At 40.7% G+C, this 23,656-nt stretch overlaps 1 protein-coding gene across 1 annotated transcript in view; it reads right to left on the bottom strand.

Moving 5' to 3' along the window:
* TMEM117 (transmembrane protein 117) overlaps window positions 1-17,206 on the bottom strand; it is a 473,220-nt gene extending 456,014 nt beyond the window's left edge. The window contains exon 1 of the mRNA XM_070947874.1: window positions 16,930-17,206. Coding sequence (XP_070803975.1) covers window positions 16,930-17,206 — 277 coding nt within the window. The remainder of the gene's footprint in view (window positions 1-16,929) is intronic.
* Window positions 17,207-23,656: the final 6,450 nt, after the last annotated feature.

Genomic DNA, 23,656 nt, shown 5'->3' with positions numbered 1-23,656 from the left:
CTATTCCTTGACTCTGCTAGAGTCCACCTAGAGTGCTACTGACACGTTTACCCATCACACAGAGCCATCGGGAATACCATCACTGGGTGGCTAGAGCGAGAAGCAAAGGAATGGCTAGCAGCTCTCCATAAGAGGAGAGCCCCCTAGCTGCAAGATGTCGATGACTTCCTACAAGCGCTAGAAGCCAGATTTGAGGAGGTGGAGGAGGATCAGTACATAGAGGATGAGCTTCGAAACCTAAAACAGAGAAGGTGACCCATTAAGGAACACATCCGTAATTTCAGGAGAGTCATGGGGAAGCTACCCCCTTTACCAGAGCAGTTATTAGTTCATTTTTTCAGAACAAGATTGGACAAGCAAATTGTCCAAGTAACCGCCTACTGGGACATTCCAAACACACTCTTTGAGTGGTTCCAAGTAGCCATAAAAGTTGATGGCGGATTGTGTGCCAATGACATGAAAAAGCAAAAGCAAGGAGAGAGGACAACCAAACCGGAGACTATCCAGCTGACGGGAAGGCGCACCAACACAGCCGGCTCCAAGACCAACCCTCCCACAAAGCCAGTTGAAATGCTACAGATGCAGAGGCATAGGGCACATTGCATCAGCATGCGCAACCCCAACTCCGAAAACCAAACCAGAGCCACCACCCAGGGCACAACCAGAATGAGGCTTCAGGCATGCCACCAATACACCCTGAAAAGCCCTCCAGGCTATAGAGGTCCCTCCTCACACAGCTGAAGGGGGAGAAACTCCAGCCAACAACGACCAATCACCAGATCCCTGTGACAGTGAGGATGAAGGTGAAAACGACCCGATGGTGAGTGAACCGATCCACCCCTTCATTCTCCCAATATACCTCACAACCCCAAAAACAGGGACCCAAGGTACTTTTCAAGCCCTAATAGACTCAGGTTGCACTAGATGCTTGATTAACCTAATCACAGTCCTGTAACTGGAAATTAGAGTGAAGAGACTGGCCCACCCGATCAGATTGGAACAGGTCAATGGATCCCTACTGGGGGGAGCCTACACCACCCACCTGACCCAACCAGTGAGGCTAGAGCTAGCAGGCCACTGGGAAGCAATTCAATTTGTAATAGCCCCCAAAATTACAGACACTGTCATACTGGGGCTCTCTTGGCTAGACAAGTGGGGCCCAACAATCTAGTGGCATGAGGGCACCCGGAGGCTGAGGATAGCAAGTGGACCCAAACCCCCTCCGCATCAGCAAACAGAAGCATCACCCATGCAGGAAATCCCCCTCAAAGGCCCCATCAGAACAATTGGCAGCCACCTCTGACAAAACCTCAAGGGTTGAACAAATCCCCAAAGAATATCAGGACCTTGCAGAAGTGTTCAGCAAGGCTGAGTGCGACATCCTACACACACCCCCACCCCCACCACGAGACAGACTGTGACATTGAAATCATCCCCGGGGCAAAACTATCGAAAGCCAAACTATACACCACGACACCCCAGGAAATGCAAGAAATGTGCAAATACCTAGACAAAAGCCTAGCAAGGGCGTTCATTGAGCCAGCCAAACCATGGGTCCCAGCCTCAGTCCTATTTAAAGAAAAAAAATGGAACTATGAGATTATATGTTAACTTTAGAGGTATAAACTGTGTGTGTGTGTGCACAACCTATACCCCCTCCCTCTCATGAAGGACATGCTATCTCACCTAGCCAAGGGAAAAGTCTTTACCAAATTAGACCTCAGAGAAGCAAACTACCGAGTACACATCAGGGAGGGAGATCAATGGAAAACAGCATTCAACTGCCCCCTAGGAAGCTTCCAATTCAAAGTAATGCCTTTCAACTGCAATGGGTCTGCCATTGTTCAAGCAGTTAATAAATGAGGTACTGCCCAAGCACCTCCATAAGGGGGTCCTCATCTACCTAGATGACATCCTCATCTACACTGAAATCATGGAGGACCACATACCCCTAGTCCTCCAGGTACTGGAAAAACTTTTGACGGCAAACCTATATGTCAAGCTGTCAAAATGTGAATTTCACCATGCATAGCTAGACTACCTGGGCTACCAAGTATCAAATGAGGGCATAGAGATGGACCCAGCCAAAGTACTAGCCATCCTAGGATGGCAGCCCCCTCGCACCTGAAGACAGCTACAAAGGTTCCTAGGATTCACAAACTTTTACAGGCAAATCATCCCTTCCTTTGCGAAGATTGCCAAACCCATGACAGACCTCCTAAAGACAGGGGGCCCAGGGATGAAGCCCTGCCCAGGACAACCCCTACAGTGGGACCTAACTTGCCAAAAGGCATTGGACACACTAAAAGAACTTTTTGCAAAGGAACTGGTGCTGAAACATTCTGACCCCAAACAATCCTTTGCCATCCAAGCAGACGCCAGCGACATGGCAGTGGGAGCAGTGCTACTCCAAAGAAATAGCCAAGGAAAATTACATCCCTGCACCTACACCTCCTGCAAATTCATGGACACAGAGAGGCGATGGGCCGCATGAGAAAAAGAGGCTTTTGCAGTAAGATGGGCACTGCTAACCTGCTGGAAGGGGGGGGGAGAGAAATTGTAGTCTGGACTGACCATAAAAATCTGGAGACCCTTAGGACCCCACAGAGACTATTGTCCAAACAAGTCCACTGGGCTGAACACTTCAACCAATTCAATTTCATGCTAAAGCACATCCCAGGGGGGAGCATTTCCTAGCTGATGTCCTCTCCCACATGCCCCAGTACAAATGTGAATGGGAGGAGGTAGTAGATGCCATCATCCCCCCTACCCAAACAGCAGCCCAAGTGACCACCAGACAACAACGCCACAACCCGCAAGACCAACCCCCAAGCGATCTAACCACAAAACTCAAAACCAAACTACAAGCAGACCCCTGGTTCCATGACAACCAACATATCTTGACAAAAAGGGAGGACCTAGCATGGAAGGGTACAAAACTCTATGTCCCAGAGTCCCTATGCACCTTAATCCTCCAGAGGAGCCACCATGTCAAATTGGCGGGCCAGTTTGGGTTCCTAAAAACTTTACACTTAGCACGGAGGAAATTCTGGTGGCCTGGCATAAAGATGTGGACAGTTATGTTAAAAGCTGCACTATCTGCGCCACTATGAAAAAGCGACCAGGAAAACCCCCCAGAATGCTGCAACCGGTGGCAGAGCCAATGAGGCCATGGGAGGAAATCTCAATGGACGATTATAGTGGAGTTGCCAAAGAGCGGGAGGAACACTGTGATTGACTTATTCTCCAAGCAGGCACACTTCATACCCTGCAGAGGACTATCCTAAGACCACCAGTTAGCCTGAATCATATCTACCACCTGCATGGAGTACCAGAAAGAATAATCTCAGACAGAGGGGTCCAGTTCACGGCTAAATTCTGGAGGGAGTTCCTGCAGTCCATTGGGTCATCCCAGGGTTTTAGCTCAGCTTTTCATCCAGCAACCAACAGAGGGTGCAGAACATTTGAATGCCATGGTAGAGCAGTACCTAAAGTGTTAAGTGAACTATCAGCAGTCCAATTCAGCGGACCTCCTGCCTTTCACTGAGATTACAGACAATAATGCTGTTCAGAGTAGCACGGGACTAACTCTGTTCAAAGTAGTGAGCAGCATGAACTTTGTCCCAATGCTAGAATACCCACGGGATCCCCCCTTCTCAGTCAGCTTGATAGACTGGCTGTCAATGCTAAAAGCAGCATGGGAAAATGTCAAGAAAAGTCAAGAAATAAAAAAATAATAATTAAAATTGCCCTGACTGCTAGGGAGGATACACCCGGTATTCCATAGCAGCCTCTTAAAACCTGTGGCCGGGTCAACTCTGAGATTACTACCCCGTGAGCCCCTGGACCCAGTGGTCATAGGGGGCCAAACCCATTATGAGATGCAACACATCCTTGACTCGAGGTGGCACAGGAGAGAGCTCCAACAGCTAATCAAGTGGAAGGGCTACCCCTTATCAGGGGCAGAAGTCTTGGGTAAAGAGCAGAAGCATCCAAGCTGACCACCTCATAGCTAAATTCCATGAAGACAACCAAACAAAACCGGGGGGGAATCACACCCCTAAAATCTATACCTGTACTCAAACTGTTTTTGCTTTGCACAGGTCACCTTCAGGAAGTGAGGGAAGCCGAATGTCAACTCGTGAAGCATTCCTGACCTGCTCTCGAGTTGCCATAGGCAGGGGCATGGGGAATCAAGCCTCCCAGCTGCATCGAGGAACTTGCACTTCAGTCAAAACAAAGCACATTCCAGCTGGCAATGACATGGTCATCTCCATGGAGATCCACAGTGGCCGGAGGGAGTGACTTCTACAACCCACAAAATTGCTTTGTTGAGGAATGTGACTGATGACACACCTTGGGGGGAGGGGAAAACAGGGTCAGAGCCAAGGTAAGAGTGAGGTCAGTTAAGTGAGATCAGATTTGGCTTCACTTGGTCCATGCCAACATGACGTTCTTAATAAATAACTGGATTTTTTTTGAAGCTTGGCTTGAGGCTCATGATTTAATTAGGCATTAGTCGGAACCTTGACAACATGAATGAAAAGAGAAAGTTACTGATAATTTTAAAGTTCTACAAGAATTCAATGACCACTCCATCATAAGAGTATGATTTTTGGTGGTCTCTTAAAAGTGACAGGAAGGTTATAACAGAGTAATCAACCTTGGAATAAATTCCATCTAGTATTTATAATTATGGTTATATAGTTACTAGCTGAATACCCATGCTCCTCTATGAAACTATGTGATCAGGCTTGATAAATCAACACTTACAGCTTGAAAATTAATGAGTAGTTATGATCGGCCTCTCCTCTCCCCTTCTCTCCCTCAGTCTTGCCCCACAGAAGCCTCCCCTATCCTATCCCCATTCTCTCCCTCAGCCTTGCCCATGGAAGCCTCCCCTATCCTATCCCCTTCTCTCCTTCAGTCTTGCCCCACAGAAGCCTCCCCTATCCTAACTCCTTCTCTCCCTCAGTCTTGCCCCACAGAAGCCTCCCCTATCCTATCCCCATTCTCTCCCTCAGCCTTGCCCCACAGAAGCCTATCCTATCCTCTCCTCCTTCTCTCCCTCAGGCTTGCCCAACAGAATCCCATCCCATCCCATCCCATCCCATCCCATCCTCCTTCCCTCCCTCAGGCTTGCCTCATAGAAGCCTCCCCATCCTATCCCCTGCTTGCTGCTGTGAAAGTAAAACTGAAACTGAAACTCCTCTTCTCTGTTTCTGTTTTGCATTTGGAACACATTTCTTTTCAGGTGGGGAGGGGGGTAGAACTCCTTAGCATCAAAGTGTGTTAATTATAATATAGGAAATACTAATGGTCTGGTGGTCATTTTGAAAAATCCTTTCTTAGTGAGCACCTAGAAGCCAAGAGGAACATATGTGGCAAATTTCAAATTTGTAGGCTTTTACAGTTCTGGAGATTTTGTGATGATGCATGAGTGGTATTTCGCTTTTATATATAGAGATACAATTAGCTCATTCCTGTTTCCCTACCAGCATTATTTATTTTAAATTATATTGCCATCTACTCGTTGATGGCAACTGAAGGCAGCTTATAGAAGATAAAAATACAATATAAAAAATAAATTGGTCGCGTTGGTGGATGATCTCTGGAGGGCTCGGGATAGGGGTTATTCCTCTATCCTGGTCCTGTTAGATCTCTCAGCGGCTTTTGATACCATCGACCATGGTATCATGTTGCGCCGGCTGGAGGGACTGGGAGTGGGGGGCACCATTCTGCAGTGGTTCTCCTCCTATCTCTCCGACCGGTCGCAATCTGTGTTGACAGGGGGGCAGCGGTCGACCCCAAGGCGCCTTGTTTTTTTTATTATTAAAAAGTTTTATAGAAAGTACATTTTCACCCCCCCACACACCCTTCCCCCCTCAACCCCTCCCTCCCCTTTCCCACTCCTTTCCCTCCTTCCCCCCACCCCCCTCCCTAGACTTCCCAGAACAAGCACAGGGTATAGCATTCACAAATCAAAAGCTAGAATATGCTAACAAATTGTTACATCTCATATTCTCCCTAGATCTTTAACTCCTTATAATTCAAAAAACAAACATAAACTACTCAAGGTTACTTCATTCATATGCTATATGAATCTTCTTATTTGGATATTTCTTCTGTATGTAATTGATCCATCTTCTCCATTCCGATATATATCTTTTATTTGAATGGTCTTTAAGATATGATAAAATTTTCGCCATTTCTGCCAAATGCACAACTTTTAGTGTCCATTCCTCAATGGTGGGTGGATCTTCCTTCTTCCAGTACTGTGCCACCAGTAACCCGGCAGCCGTTATTAAGTTCAAAACCAACTTAGTCTCTATTACAGTACAATCCATGACTATTCTCAACAAAAAAAAATTGTGGTGTAAATTTAATTTTTTTCTTTAAAATGTTTTGAATAATCCACCATATTTTTATCCAAAAAGCCTTAATTTTTTTACATGTCCACCATATATGAAAATATGTAGCATCTTCACACTCACATCGCCAACACTTAGGTTGTAAATTTGGATACATACAGGCTAATTTTTGGGGGTCTAAATGCCATCTATAAAACATTTTATAAAAATTCTCCCTTAAATTTTGTGCTTGTGTAAATCTTACATTTCTGACCCATATCTTTTCCCATGTTTCCATCATTATTGGTTCACCTATGTTTTGTGCCCATTTTATCATACAGTCCTTGACTAACTCTGTTTCTGAATCTATTTCCACTAATGCATTATACAACCTTTTTATATGCATTTGACCTTTATCTCGTTTGCTTTATCAAATTCTCATCCTGCTGCAAAATACCAATTTTTTTATCTTCTCTCCATCTGGCCTGCAGCTGTCCATACTGAAACCATGTCCTAATAATTCCTTCTTCTCTTAATTGCTCCATTGGTTTTAATTGTAATCTGACTCCTTCGTTATAAAGAAGTTCCTTATATGTAATCTTATCTTGCTTTTGCTCTAAGTTTATATTCTCTATCGCGTGTCTGGGTACTGTCCATATTGGTAACTTATCACTTAATTTATATTTGTACTTTTTCCAGACCCGCAATAGAGAATTTCTTAATATATGACTTTTAAAAGCCTTATCTACTTTCTTGTCATAGACTAAATAAGCATGCCAGCCGTAGACCAAACCATATCCTTCAATATTCAATATCTTTTCCTCCGTTAAATTTATCCAGTCTGTAATTGCTGAGAGGGCAGTGGCTTCATAGTACAATCTTAAATTGGGCATTTTAAGACCACCTCTTTCTCGGATATCTTGCATTATCTTTTGTTTGACTCGAGGTTTCTTCCCTGCCCACACAAACTTGTTTATGCCCTTCTGCCATTCCTTCAAATTTTCATCTTTTTTAAGTATAGGTATCATTTGAAAAAGAAATAAAAATTTTGGTAAAATATTCATTTTTACAACGGATATCCTTCCCAGCAAAGACAATTGTAGTTTTTTCCAGTTTTCCATCTCCTTTTGTATTTTGTGCCATAGTGGTTCATAATTGTGCTGATATAATTTCATATTTGCAGTCATAATATAAACCCCTAAGTATTTAACAAGGCGCCTTGTTTGTGGGGTGCCACAAGGGTCGGTCCTCTCGCCCCTCCTGTTCAACATTTATGTGAAGCCGCTGGGTGAGATCATCCGTGGTTTTGGAGTGGAGTTCCATCAGTACGCTGATGATGCCTTGGAAGTGATGTCCCAGTGCCTGGAGGCCGTGCGGGTCTGGATGGGGAGAAACAGGCTTCGACTCAACCCTTCCAAGACCGAGTGGCTGTGGCTGCCGGCGTCCCGGTATAGCCAGCTGGCGCTATCGCTGGTTATTGGGGTCGAATCATTGGCCCCCACGGAAAGGGCCTGCAACTTGGGTGTCCTCCTGGATGCACGGCTGTCTTTAGAAGAGCAAGTGACGGCCGTGGCCAGGGGGGGTTTTATCAGGTTCGCCTGATACGCCAGTTGCGCCCCTTTCTGGATCAGGACTCCCTACGCACGGTCACTCAAGCTCTTGTCACTTCTTGTCTGGACTATTGTAATGCTCTCTACATGGGGCTCCCCTTGGGGTACACCCGGAGGCTCCAACTGGTGCAGAATGCGGCCACGCGGGGGATTATGGGAGCGACGGGGCGCTCCCATGTGACTCCTCTCCTGCATTGGCTTCCGGTGGACTTCCGGGTGCGCTTCAAGGTGTTGGTGATCACCTTTAAAGCGCTCCATGGCTTAGGGCCGGGGTACTTACGGGACCGCCTTCTGCCACCAATTGCCTTCCACCAGCCAGTTCGCTCCCACAGAGAGGGCCTCCTCAGGGTGCCATCGGCCAGACAATGTCAGCTGGCGACCCCCAGGGGGAAAGCCTTCTCTGTGATGGCACCTACCCTCTGGAACAATCTACTCCGAGTGATCTCCGACCTCCGGACTTTTCGTCGGGCCTTAAAAACCTATTTTTTTCAGTTAGCCGGGCTGTCCTGATTTTACGGTTGGTTTTAAAATTTGATATGGATTTTAATTGAAAAGTTTTAAATTACGGGCCAAATTTATTTAATTATTTTTTTTTAATTTTTTTATTGAATTTTAAACAAAGATATAAAGACAATACAAAAAATACAAAGACATTACAAAGACAAATTCCCACCACCAACCTACCCACACCATACTTTACATATATGTTTTGATCATCATCAGAATATATAATGCTTTATAAGTTAATATATAAATGATACATTGTCAATTCAGGTGTTTTAAATTAGAAATAATCTTGCATCTCCTCTTTATTCATTTCCGGTTTTAATTTTCCTACCCTATTCTCTTTCTTCTATATTTGTACTGATTTTCTTTTCCAGCCATTGATACCACTGGTGCCACACAAGATAGAATTCACTTTCTTCTTTATCCTGGAGTTCTAGTGTCAGTCTATCCATTTCGGCACATTCTGTTATCTTTGAGATTAGTTTGTCTTTGGTTGGGAGTTGGTCTGATTTCCAATTTTACGCGAACAGTAACTGTGCTGCTGTCAAAATGTGTATGATGAGGTATTTTGTCTCTTTGTTGTGTTGTGTTGTTATCATTCCAAATAAAAAAAATTCTGGAGTGTTTTCTACTTGTTGATTTATTATTTCTTCAATAATTTCCTTTATGTCCTTCCAGTATTGTTGGGCCTTTGTACATTTCCACCAGGCATGGTAGTATGTCCCCTTTTTTGTTTTGCACTTCCAACAGTGTGGGGAGGCGTTCGGGTATATTTTGGCTAATCTGGCTGGTGCTAAGTGCCATCTGTAAAACATTTTTATGAGGTTTTCTTTATAGGGTATGGCTCTTGTCATTTTGATGTTCTGTTTCCACAATTTCTCCGTTTGCCAATTGAATGTTGTGCCCTATGTCCCTGGCCCACCTTATCATATTTTCTTTTACTGTTTCTTCCAATAATTTATATCGAAGAAAGTAGTTATATAATTTGGTTATCATCTTTTGTTCTGGGCCTTGTAAAATCTTGTCCAATTCGTTCAAATTATTCGAGATTCCATATTGCTTTTTATCTGTTATGTGTCTTGAGTGTATTTGAGTATAGGGCCACCAATCGATATTTATGCCGGAGTTTTGGAGTTGCTGTCTTGGGATAAGTTCGCCTTCATGATTCAATAAGTCTTGGTACTGCATCATTTTTCCTATTTCGAGAGTGTTCGGGTATATCAATGCTTCCATCGGGGACCACCATTTTGGTATTTTAGTATAGTGAGTTCTCTTAATATCCTGCCAGATCTTGAATAATGAAGCTCGAATTATATGACGTTGAAAGTACATGTGTCGTTTATCCGATCCGTCCCATAGGAAAGCGTGCCATCCTCTTATTAAGTCAAAGCCTTCTAAATATAAAGTTCTTTTGTTGTCCAGTTCCATCCATTCTTTAATCCAGGTCAATCCTGATGCCTTGTAGTAGAGTTCCCAATCTGGTATTGCTAGGCCTCCTTTGTCTCGTGAATCCTGTAGGGCTTTGATTTTAATTCTGGCCTTCTTTCCCTGCCATATGTAATTCATTGTTGTTTTGTTGAGGTTCTTAAAGAAATCTCTTCCGGGGTGTATTGGTATCACTTGATATAAATATAGTACTCTTGGTAATATATTCATTTTTATTGAGGCAATTCTGCCCATCAATGAGAGTTGTAATCTACTCCAAATTTCCAAGTCTTTTTTGATTTGTTTTAACAATTTGGTATAATTATCTTCTTTGATTGTAGTTGCTTTTGCTGTCAACCAAATACCTAGGTATTTTATTTTCTTTACTATTTGAAGTCCTAATTCTTGTTCTAATTTCAACTGCTGTGTTTGGGTCATATTTTTCGTCAATACTTTCGTCTTCTGCTTATTTATTTTGAGGCCCGCAACTTCCCCGTATTCCTCTATCATTGTCATCAACCTGGTTTCAGATCGTATTGGGTTTTCCAGTATGAAGATCACATCGTCTGCAAAGGCAAGTAATTTATACTCCTCTCCCCGGATCTTAAGGCCTTCTACGTCTTCCTCCTTCCTGATTTCCGTTAATAAAACTTCCAGTGCGATTATAAATAATAGAGGTGACATGGGGCAACCTTGTCGTACTCCTTTCTGAATGTCAAAAGTTTGTGTCATGTCACCATTTATTGCAATTTTGGCTGTTTGACAGGAGTAAATCTTTCTTATCAATTTAAGGAATTTCTCTCCGCAATTCATTAATTCAGGTTGTGTTGTAAGAAAGGACCAATTTAAGTTGTCAAAGGCCTTCTGGGCATCGAGAGATATTAAAGCTATTTCCTTGTCTATCTTCTTATCGTAGTATTCTAGTATATCTATAATCGTTCTCAAATTATTTTTAATCTGCCTCCTGGGTATAAAGCCGTTTTGGTCTGTATGTATGTATTTATGAATTATTGTTTTAAGTCTCTGCACTAATATTGACATGAATAGTTTGTAGTCCACATTGAGTAATGAAATGGGTCTGTAATTTCTAACTTGGGTCGGATCTAAATCTTCTTTGTGTATTAATGTAATAATGGTTTCTGTCCATGATTTTGGGATTTCAGCTGTCAATAATGCTGCGTTGAAGACTTGTAGCAATATTTCGTCTATTTCTTGTTGGGAGTGTTTATAAAATTCAGTAGGAATTCCATCTGGTCCTGGAGTTTTATTGTTCTTTTGTTTTTTGCGAGCTTCAGTCAATTCAATCATTGTTATGGGGCGGTTCAGGGTCTCTCTATGCTCTTCTTCGAATTGTGTAATATTCACTTTACTAAGATATTTTTGAATTTGGTCTTCCGGGACATCTTCCTGCCGATAGAGATTCTGAAAGAATGTTTGACTATGTTTTTCTTATCTACGTGTGTGTGGAATAGAGTTCCTGATTCGTCCTGGAGTTGGTGTATAATTCTTTTGTCTGTTTGCTTTTTTAATTTATGAGCTAACCAGCGTCCAGTTTTGTTTGCATGTTCAAAGTTGGTCTGTTTTGCCATTTTTATTTTTTGTGCCAAATCAACTTTTGTAGTCAAATTCAATTTGTGTTTAGCCAAATTAAGTTTTTGCTGTGCTATCTTATTATTAGGGTGCTGTTGTAATTTAGTTTCCTCTATCTTGATTTCTTCCAATAAGTCATTCCTGATTCTTTGTTTCTCTTTTTTTCTTTTTGCCACGTATGCAATGGTTAAGCCCCTAATATATGCTTTTGTCGTGTCCCATAAATTTTGTAATGACGTTTGGTCCTTTGTGTTAATTTGGAAAAATATCTTAATCTCCTTTTCTATCATTTGTAGATACTCTTTTTCCTTTATAATACTTGTGTCCATTTTCCATCTTTTTTGTTTTCGGGAGCCTTTCCAAATTATTTTAATGGGGTTGTGGTCGGCCCATATGTTAGGCATAATTTCTACGTCGTGTGTTTCTTTACTTAGTTGGGGTGTCATCCAAGCCATATCCAATCTTGACCACGATTGATGTGGGCCAGAAAAGTATGTGTACTGTTTGGTTGTAGTATTTAATTCTTGCCAAGTGTCATGTAGGCTCATTTCTTGTACCAAATTCTTGAATGTTTGTGGCAGTGTCTTCCTTTTGATCTTATTCTTCCTGTTACTGTAGTAGTCTTCTCGTGTGTTGACAATTGCATTAAAATCTCCGACAATGCAGATATTTTCATAATCCAACTCTTTTAATTTATCGTGTAATTTTTTATAAAAATCTATTTGGTTTCCATTTGGAGCGTAGATGGCTACTAACAGTATTGTTTTTGTTTCCAGTTTTACTTCTATTATTAAGACTCGACCCTCTTTGTCCACATATATTGGCTTTGTTCTTATATGGTCTCTAACATATATTACCACTCCCCTTTTTTTACAGTCGCCTAAGGATGTGTACATTACTCCTAATTTTTTATTTTCGAGTAATTTTTTCTGTTGTTTTTTTATGTGTACCTCTTGTAACGTGATTATATCTGCTCCTAATTTTTGCAGTTTAGTGAATATCTGATGTCTTTTGCTTGGTGAGTTTAGACCATTTATATTTATAGAAATGAGTTTTAGTTCTTCTTCCATTCCTAGTGTTGTTTATTTGTCTGTTATTTTAAGTTTTGTTGTGTTTCTTGTGACTCTTTGTGTAATCCCCGTCATTTCCTCCTTCCCCGGCTTTCCCTTCTTCTGTTCCTTGTCCACCTTGTTTGTTGGTTGCTCTTCTTGGTCACTGGGGTTTGAATCTTCTCTGCCTCCTCTGCTCTCCTGTTCTCCTTCATATCCTAAATGTTGATCTGCGAAGTCCTGGGCTTTTTCTATAGTGTGGATTCAAAATTTTCTTCCTTCCCAAGAAATGAGTATTCCTTCTGGTATAAGCCATCTAAATTTTATCTTGAATTTATTTAACTGTCGGGTTAAGAAGTTATATTCTCTTCTCCTATCCCTGGCCCTTCTCGGTACTTGTTTTAGCGTTAGAACTTCCCTCCCTTTGTACATAACTGTCTCCTCTCTCATCTTTCGGTATATTTCTTCTTTCATTGTTTTTTTCGTAAATCTGATGTGTACTTCTTTAGGGAGTTTGTTTCTTCTGGCATAGTTTGTGAAGGCCCTGTAAATTTCATCGATACCACCTCTTATTTCATCTTTATCTTTGTGTCGCCTCTGCCAAGATTCCAACCATAATTTTGCCCAAGTCTTCATCTCTCTGTTCTTCTATATTTTGAAATCTTAAGTAGAAAGATGCCTTTTCCATTTCAAGAAATGTCAATGCATCTTCTGTGTCTCGACTCCTTGTCGCTTGTTGATTCTCCATCTGTTCCAACCTGGTAGCTGTGGCTTCTGCCTTTTCCTCAACTTTATGGATTCTCTGTTCGTTTTTGGTTATATTTTGTTGAATTTTCTCTATTTTCTCATCTATATTTCTAATCTCATCTTTAATTTCCCCTACATCCAATCGCATTTGTTCATGGTTCCTTTTGGTTTCATCATGATTCAGGGTCATCTTATCTTCCATCCTTTTCATTCCCTCCTGGATCATTGCAAGGGCAGCTTGGATGTTTTGGATACCTATGTTAGTCTTTTCTTTATCTGTTGTTTCCCCTGTCTTCTGCTGAACCGGGGAAGCCACCAATAGTGTTTGGGTTGGAGATATTTTCTTGGTTGATTTAATAGTAGTTGGTATGCTTGAGGTTGCCATATCTATTATGCTTATTATTTTTGCCCACAATTTCATAAAATTCTCACATATAGTGTTTATAACCTGGATGCAGGATTATTTTTACAAGGTTTTTTCAGAATATTTCTAATTAATAATACGATATTGGGAAAAGAGCAAAAAGGAAAGCAGGGGGGGAAGCAAGAGAAGGGGGGAACAACAGGGAAAATGTAAGCTTCTAACAATTCATTAATTACCTTATTCTTCAATTACTTACAGAATAAAATGTATTTTATTATAATAGTTCTAAAATAGTATCAATATCAGTTTAATTATTATAGTTCTATCTAATTATTTAAATTAATTTACTGTATATGAATAAATTGATTAAATATAATTAAAGATAATATGCTATAATTGTTTGATTAATTTCGAATAGACAAATTAGACAAACTGCTTAAGAGAAAAACTAATAAGTTATTAAAGGTTATTTTCCGGGTCTAGTATCTTATGATATATAGTAGAATAAACTTAAATCGTACCAAGTATATATATATTGTCCATTAACTATAGTCTTTTATCTTTCTTGGTGTTATGTAAACTTATCTTTCTTCCAACCAAATACGGTTCCAAAGGTCTGAATCACCCTGTTCACTTTGATTATTCCACCATCCAATTTAATCTATAGTCCTCTGTGTTCCTATTATTTGAATCCACATCCGGTCCCAAGGGTGTAATGTTATATCCTCTATTTATGTCCTTATCGTCTGGTTCATCAGCTATTAGTCAATATTTAAATTGTTCAATCCAAACAGTTCAGTCTCTGGTAGTCAAATAATCAAAGTCCCTCACACTTTGTATCAGTTTTGTATCCTAATCTTCGCAAGAAGTATCGCTAAAAGATAGTTTGTATAAATCCACTCCAATCAATTTTACCGGAGTTTGTCCCAACTCTCCGCACTCTCCCACAAACTTTTTCTTTCTCGAATTATCTAGTTCAATCCACTCTGGCAACTCCTCATCAGTAAAATCCAATACGATCAGTATATAAAGATCCGTCCAGGTTCCTCTCCTCTCCTCCGATCTCCGGCACTCCACACTGCACACGCTCTCTCTGCTCACTCCGGTGCTGCACGGTCCGTTCTTATTTTATTTTTTATCCAATTCTCTCCGCTCAATCCAGTCCACACTTATAAAATCCAATAATAATATCCAAGTCTTTTTAAATTATTCACTATCTCGTCGTAGTATTCATAGGAATTACCTTCTTCCGTTCTTCCGCTCTCACTGTACACTCAGCTGTTCAGATTTTTGCGCTGTCACTTTGCTTTCAAAATGGCTCCGTTCCGATCTATCTTCCGTCGCCGCTTATCCTCTTTCTTTTTTCGGGTTTCTCCTCCACCAGCGCTGCTTCTTACTATCAGGTAGTTTTTTGGGTTTTTCTGGATAATAGTCTTCTGTTGATGACCTCTTATAGTTTTCAATCTTCGCTTCCCTCTTATACAGTTATCAGCGCCTCCGGCCAGCCCCGTAAAGCTGGTTTTTCCTCACTCTGGATTAAGGGCTTTATCTTGTACCTTCGGAGAAGTTGTGATCTCCTCCGAGGTCCTAAGATGTTCCCCTTTAAACTATTGATCACTACGAGATCAATAGCGCCTGTTTCGGCTCCAGATGCGGGATTGTTAGGGACTCAGGAGCGGAGCATCGCCCCTTTCGTCCCTAACGCGCTGAGATCGCCGCCGGAAGTCAAATTTATTTAATTATTTTAAATCTATTTTTAACTTTTGTGTATAAATGTTTTTTATCTTGGCTGTTCACCGCCCTGAGTCCGAAAGGAGAAGGGCGGTATAGAAATCTGAAAAATAAATAAATAAATAAATAAATAAATAAATAAATAAATAAATAAATAAATAAATAAAATAAATAAAAATAATAGCAGCAATAGCACTTATGATTTATATACCACTTCACAGTGCTTTACAGCCCTCTCTAAGTGGTATTACAGAATCAGCATATTGCCCCCAACAATCTGGGTCCTCATTTTACCAACTTCGGAAGGATGGAAGGTTGAGTCAATCTTGAGCCAGTGAGATTTGAACTGCCAAACTGCTGGCAGTCAGCAGAAGTAGTCTGCAGTACTGCATTCTAAGCACTACACCACCAAAGCTCTAATAATAAAATAACCCCCACCCCATACACACACCAGGTGTGTGTTGCAACAGGTCTCATAATAGTTTATCAGCAATGTGGTTTAATAATCAGGTATCTAAAAACTGCAACCGCAAGAGTTCTCAAAATGCATGTTCACATTTTGAAGTCTAAAGCATATTAAACCTGACCATATCAGAACAGATGTGTATTAGCATATTTTAACAAGATAGACAATTAGAAAATTAACCCTCCCACATTCATTTTGATACAATGAACATGATGCAGTACCTTTCATTTAGAATTTAGTTTTGAAATATGGGACTAATTTTTATAGATATAGAAATCAATAGACAATAGGAATCTGCTAAGGCCAACTCACTGAGGGACAATTCACCATAGCCAACTTCCATGGCCAACTCTCAATGGGCCAATCCATGTGGGATAACTCAACACAATAACTGTTATCCACCAGTTTCTTCTACCGTGTTTCCCCGAAAATAAGACCCCGTCTTATATTTTTTTGACCCCTGAAATAAGTACCTGACCTTATTGCCATGTGCTCAAAAGCCCAATTGGGCTTATTATCAGGGGATGTCTTATTTTGGGGAAAACAGGGTACATTACTTCCATTTTTGTCAATGGAAATAATATTGAAGAAACAGAGGTGGATATTATTTATTGCATTGAGTTATACTGCATGGAACTGTCCCACAGCGAGTTGTCCCATGGTGAGCTGGCCACAGCAAGTTGAATCATGGCAAGTTGGCTCTGGTGACATGGCAGCAGTGAGATGACTGCATCAGGTTGGCCGTGATAAGATGTCCATGGCAAGATGGCTGCAGAAAGTTGGCCGTGGTGAGTTGTCCCATTTCGAGGGAATGCCATACATTTGGAAATCAGATGATCACCAATCACAAGCCAGAGTTTAAATGGTAGATAACAAGACAAAAAAGTTCTTTAGTACACTGTGAATATAGGTAGAAAAACTGGACATTACTAATTAGATATTATTTACATAATCCAAGCAGATAAATGCTGTACTATAGTGCAGTATATTACACTGAGACGTGGCAAGGACTCTGTTGCATTTTTATTTAAACATAAAAGTGTTAAATAGCAACATAACCGAAATGCTTTTAACACATTTTGGGACTTACCAAATAGACGCCGGTGGAAGAGAAACTTGCCAGTTATGAGTCCTGTGAGAATGGCAAATAGCCACAAAGTCACTTTTAAAAAGTTCCAACCACCTCCGTCAGGGTATTTATTTGCAATGAAGGAAAAGCAGTTTCCAACAACAATGACATTTGCTTCTGTCTGGCTGTGGGATACTGGATCTTCAGCAAATATTAAAAAATTAAAGAAGATCACTAGGTAGGCCACAATTAAGCGAGACCACGGATGCTGGAAATAGTAGTGGAAGTCTTTTTCCATTCTTAAATGCTTCAATCCCTGCACACAAAAACAAAGTATGGGAATATTCTGTTTAAGAATTCTTCTGTTTAAGAATTAAGTTTAAGAATATAATTTAGGAAACTACATTAATTTCCGTCTCTTTCCTCCAAATCTTTTTCCTTTAGTAGGCCTCTCAGAAGCAGCTATTTGTTTTAACCAGTTTTCTCCCCAACAGGTGATTTATTAAACACATTGTTGACAAATCCAACTATTCAATCCTACTATTGAATGAAGCCACTTTATAAATGTACATTTTAATGTGTTAGGCAAAAGAAATTAGAAATTCTGAAGAAAAATATATTTCACAAAGACTTACCTAATCTATATACGTGCCTATAGAAAAATAACCAGTGTTTGGATTAATAGCATATAAGCATATAAAAACATAAGATGTAGGCAGTATTCATTCATAATATCACTATCATTTTTATTTCTCTTCTGCATTAACTGTGTCCAAATTTCAACACAATGGATATGGGTAAAGTCCCATTGGAATTAGTGGCCTGTAAAATATTGCAACTAACTTGTTCAATTGAATAAAAAGTGTTTCTGTTACATTTGAGCTAACATTCAGGTAAATGTAATAATATATAAAAATGAGTACAATTGTTAGTGGCTACGTGGAACTTCTGTATAAAAATGCAAGTGACTTGTAGCTTTTGTTGGAAGTATAATGATACACACTGGAATGTTGTGGGTAGGAACACAGACAAGGAGCCAGACTTCCAGCAGCAATTTTTATTTTAGATAAGGACTCAGTAAAACCAACATGCAATTTCCGGCTGACAGCCCCTTTTAAAGGAAAACTGTCAGCCTTTAATCAATAACTTTAAAATATGTCCCGCATTGTGTGGCAGAAAGGAAAGCCTCTGCTCACACTTGCGCGGACATAACACCCCTTCCCCCTCCCTCAGGGAAACTTCGTACACTACAAACATAATCATCCAGATACAAGGCGATTTTGCGTCGACTGGCGGTTCTCCTATATTTCTGTCGGGCCCTCACATGTTCACCTCATTCTCAACGATTCTTCAACTACATCAGATGCCTTACAAATACTCTATGTCCCCCACCCCCGGAGTATATCCCTTAGTCGGAGAGGGAGAAAAGCGAGACGGACTCCATGGCAATGGACCCTCAATAACAAGTGTTTCATTCTGCACTGGCCTCAGCCCTTCAGATACACTTTCACTGCGTTGTTGTCTCTCTCGCTCTTCTGGATTCCCACCCCGGTTTACTTCTTCCAGCTCCCTAACAGCTGTCCCCCTTGCTTGGCTCCGAAGCTGATCAATATTTTGGTGCCACAGGCGCCCATCCTCGAGCTCCACCCGGAATGAACGGGGACCCGTAACTTCTGTAATCTGTGCTGGCACCCATATGGGTTGACCGGTATAATTCTGGGCGTATTCTAGATCACCTTGCTCAAAGGGTTCTGACCGTACTTTCCCAGTCTGTGAGGGTTTCTGTTGAATAATCAGGGTGTATTCTGTCTAAATTTGTTCTCAGCCGGCGACCCATAAGTAATTCGGCTAGGCTCTTTCCGGTGGCTACACAGGGAGTGACATGTTGGTTGACTAAATACTTATCAAGTTTCTCCTGATAGTCCCCTGGACACATTCGAGTCAACGCCTCTTTCATCATTCGCACAATTCACTCCACCTGCCCATTACTCGCAGGGTGAAATGACACAAGGGCGTGACGTATTCCTCAGTTTACTAGGAATTCATTGAATGCTGTTGCCGTAAATTGCAGCCCATTGTCCGATACCAACACGTCCAGCACAACCCACGTGTTGCAAACATTTTGTTTAATGGTCTAACAACAGCATCTGTCATGGTTGACATTATGGCCACCTCCAGCCATTTGGAATATGCATTAACAATTAGGAAAGATAACCCCTTTATCGGCCCTGCAAAATCGAGGTGTATTTTAGATCAGGGGCCTTTCGGTGTTTCCCAGTCCCGTGGTGGTGCTGCAGGAGGTGCAGGTCTCGATTCCTGGCATGCTTGACATGCCACTCACTCCGCAATATCTCTATCTATATTTGGCCACCACAGATAACTACGGGCCAACACCTTCATCCTTACAATTCCGGGGTGACCTTCATTTAGAGACTCATCTAGAGTCTCTAATAATTATTTCCTTAGCCTTGAGGGTATCACTACCTAATTCCCCCACAATAGGCAACCCTTCTGCACTGAAAGTTCATATTGCCTTGCCCGGAATGGCTTAAACTCTACACTCCCTACACTCTACTCTCTTTTGGCCATCCCCTCCACACTCAGTTTAACACTTACATGATAGTTCGGTCTTTTCTCGACTGGGTTGCCACTTCTGCGGCTGTAACAAGAACAGACAGCATGGTCTCAATCAGTAGTACTGATGCTGCTGGAGCTGGATCCTCCACTAGATTAGGTAGCAGACATCGGTTTAGGCTGTCAGCATGGCCCAGTTCTATGCCGGGTCGATGTATAAGTCGATAACTATATGCTGCTAAAAACTCTGTCCAACGCATCATTCTTGGAGACAGGATCTGAGGTGTTTGCCAGTCCCACGCGATTAGTCCCAACAGTGGCTTATGATCTGTCACTAAATCAAATCTCCTTCCATAAACATATTAGTGAAATCTCTTAATTCCAGCCACCGCAGCCAAGTCCCCTTTATCAAGTTGGCTGTAGTTCCTCTCGGCAGATGATAAGTGTCCTGGAAAAGAATGCTATTGGAGCCTCACGATTGTCTGGAAGATGATGACTCAAAACTCCCCCGACTCCAAATGGGGATGCATCACACGTCAGGACTAACGGCAGATGTTCATTAAACTGAACTAAGATGCTATCTGAGGAAATTAATTTTTTCACCCTCACAAATGCAGCTGCTTCTCTGCGTCCCCATACCCACGGCACCTTTTCCCCCAACAATCGATGTAGTGGTTCAGTGTTTAACCAATAACTTTAAAATATGTCCTGCACTTGTGTGGCAGAAGGAAAAGCTTCTGCTCATGCTTGCGTAGACATAACACACACTGAGTTTATTTGTTGCATAAAACTGACATATGTCAGGTACATGTTGGAATCTTGAAGCAAATTTTTATTTCACTGTTAAATTGTGCATATATTTTTGTATATATTTTTGAAAGGAAAAAAAGAGAACGAATGCCTCTTAAAATAATGTTTGCCATCTGACAGTTAAAAGGTATTCCTCTTTAAAATTATACATTAGTTACTATGGAATGGAAGATTGTTGCTGTCATTTTTTATCAAACACCAATTAATATTTCAGAACACTTAATTGGTCTGATTAATTGGCTACAATCATGTATATTGATGGCTTCAAAACAGTGTTGAGTCCTGGCAACCACTACACTACACTAAGCTGGCATGCATTTTTATTTGTATGTACTGCACTAAAAGTGATTTCCATTAATTCTTGCAATCTTGCATATAAGCCAAAAAACCTTACTATGAAACAAGAAATACCATATTTTTCATAGTATAAGACGCTCCGAACTATAAGACACACCTACTTTTTTGGTGAGGAAAACAAGAAAAAGAAATCTGCCTCTGCCTCCCAGCAATTTTGCCTCATTGCAGCAAACAGCAAGCTTTACTTTCATTTTCGTTTTCAGCGTAGCTTGATTAGCACAAGAAAAGAAAATCTGCTCCCAGCAATTTACCTCCTTACAGCAAGCAGCAGAGGCCCACACAGCAATAGGCAATGCAGCCTGCAGCCTGAAACAGCTGAGAGTCAGGAGGCTGATCCAATAGACAATCAACTTGTGCTAATTAAGCTGTGCTGAAGCTGAAATGGGCTGTTTCTTCTTGCTGCTTGCTGCAAGGAGGTAAATTGCTGGGAGGCAGAGGCCAAAAGGTGGGGGCAGGGGTGAAATATACTTACCTTCCTTACCAGTTCGGAAGTGTACGCACCACGTGCGCGTCACACAGGTGCACAGATCTTCTGTGCATGCACAGAAGGTAAAAAACAAATTACTTCCTGGTTAAAACCAGGAGGTAAAGACACCCAGGCTTCGCTCTGCCATTACTACCAGATCACCGAACCAACGACCAAGATTGCTACTGGACTGAGCTATCTGGTCTGATCCGGGAGCATTTCACCCCTGGGTGGGGGCCAGTGGGTGGGTGGGGCTACATTCGGTGTATAAGACACACCTAAATTTTCACCCCCCTTTTAGGGGGGGAAAGGTCTTATACTCCCAAAAATATGGTATTTGTTTCGCAAGATATGTTTGATTTTTGCCAGGTTTCATTTTCAAATTAATACTGAGAACTAAGATAACAGAATCATTCCATTTCTTATTGTTAATAAAGCCCTTTCGAAAATCTCTATAATGAAATACTAGTTCCATCAAATTTGATTGCTATTAATTATAATAGCATTAATGGTTAGCTAATACTCTTATTGTTACAACTGTCATTTAGGATAGAAATATATTGAATATAGATGTTTAAAATGTTTATCAGATTACACATACTTATCTCTATCTGTACTTACTTGTAACATTCTAAGTATTTTACTTATTCTTCAGACATTCTTTAGTCTATTTTTTAATTTTTCATTAGTTTTATTTGTAACTATTTCTCTTTAGTGTTTCTTTTCAATTTTGCACAACAATAATAGTTAAATAAAAAATGAGATGGAACACTTACATGAAAGTTTTCAACTATAAACATTTGTTGATACCTCAACTTTACTTTAACTTAGATATATAGGGTGCATTTCAACTCAGAGAACCCTCACAGTTGTTATTGTAAAATCATGAGAAATCATAAAACACTATAAAATACAAATACAGTATAAGCAAATAGCAATTCAGTTGCTAAGGGAATATAAATGCTCCTTACCACTAATTACCACTGGACCTTTGCTACCCGAAAAACAACTTTACAGGTACTGTTTTGTGGTGAAAAGTCAAGATAGGCAATTAATTTGGCCAGGGGATCCATAACATGGCCTGCCAAGTGACAGTATTTCTAAGGAAATAATGTGTGCTCTTCTAGATTATGGGGAGCAGAGATTTCATTTCATTCATTTCGTTTATTAAATTTTTATACCGCCCCTCTCCTGAAGGACTCGGGGCGGTGAAGAGCCAGGATTAAAAAATATACAATATAAACATTAAAATAATTTAAAACATAATTAAATCTATATTGGCTTCCCCCAATTTAAAACCCCTTACCCATAAAATTAGCCAATTAAAAATTTTAAGCCAGCCCGGCTTGCTGAAATAAAAAAGTCTTCAGAGCCCGGCGAAAGGTATGGAGGCCCAGCGAAAGGTATGGGGATTAATGGTTTTTAACATTTTTAAATGAGTTTTGTTAAATTTTTCATTATTTTGAGGTATTGTCTGCTTAGAGTCACCTATATGAGATAGGCAGCTATATAAATTTATCCAATGAATAAATAAATACAAATATAACCAATCACCAATCATGACAACTACACATAAAGCAAAATACAGATATGAAACAACCATAGATTACAATCTGTATGCAGGGTTCAAAATATTTCCTACAGTGAACTGCTTCCCACGTAACAAATATCAGGTAAACAAAAGTGTGATATTATAATTCCCATTAAAAATAGCACAGGTCCCGGACTTCTGGAGTGAAGTCACTGTGTTGCGGTCTGAGAAACGGAGCTCCGCTATCTTGGACCAAATTTTTGTGTTTGGAAGCCTGTACCAGTTGGTACAGGAGAAATTCTCAGGGTAACAGGGAGCTGCACAATCCGCTGTTACAGAAGGAAGAACCCCTTAAATTTCAGCACAGAAGAGACCAGCTGCAATGGTCGGATCCAGAGGCGTGATGGCCCATGTGAATAGTGAAGGAAGCAAGAAGTTGAAAAACCACTAGATACATCAGTGATCAGAGATGAGACAGAGTGAGTTACTGGGTTAATTCTCTAATTTGGTGGAAATTAAAAGGTGTGACGAGGAAGTCTCCAAAGAGAGGAAAAGCAGTGCAGTGGCGGTGGAGCAGAATAGTGAGAAGGAGGTTGAAAAGAGAAAAGGAGTTTGGAGGAGTTGAAAGGAAAAGAGAGGAAGAAAGTTGGAAACTGCGGTAAGGAGTGTGACTGAATGAACTGGGACTGGAAGTGAAAGATTGGAGAGTGCGGACATAATAATTGTAACGACGAGGATTGGAGTGTGGATTGAGAGCTACAGTGACAGTGCATACTAATAGGAGCAGACATCTTGGAGGAAAGACTTGGAAAGTAGCAAATGGAAGAGATTGGAACAGTGCAAGGAAGGAGGAGACTGGAAGAAATTAGTAGGAAATTGTGTATATTGTATATTTATATTTAGAAGCAAATATCATGGTTATCCTTAGACTTTCTCTATTTTTTATTTATTATTATTGTTAACATCTATTATTCAATTGACTCTTGAAAGCATTGAGATAAAATAAGATA

The sequence above is a fragment of the Pituophis catenifer genome, unplaced genomic scaffold, assembly GCF_029215685.1.
Source record: "Pituophis catenifer annectens isolate HBS135680 unplaced genomic scaffold, rPitCat1.0.hap2 SCAF_7, whole genome shotgun sequence".
Taxonomy (NCBI): Eukaryota; Metazoa; Chordata; class Lepidosauria; order Squamata; family Colubridae; genus Pituophis; species Pituophis catenifer.
The sequence above is the reverse complement of the archived record's forward strand: the minus strand, read 5'-3'. Positions and strand labels throughout refer to the sequence as shown.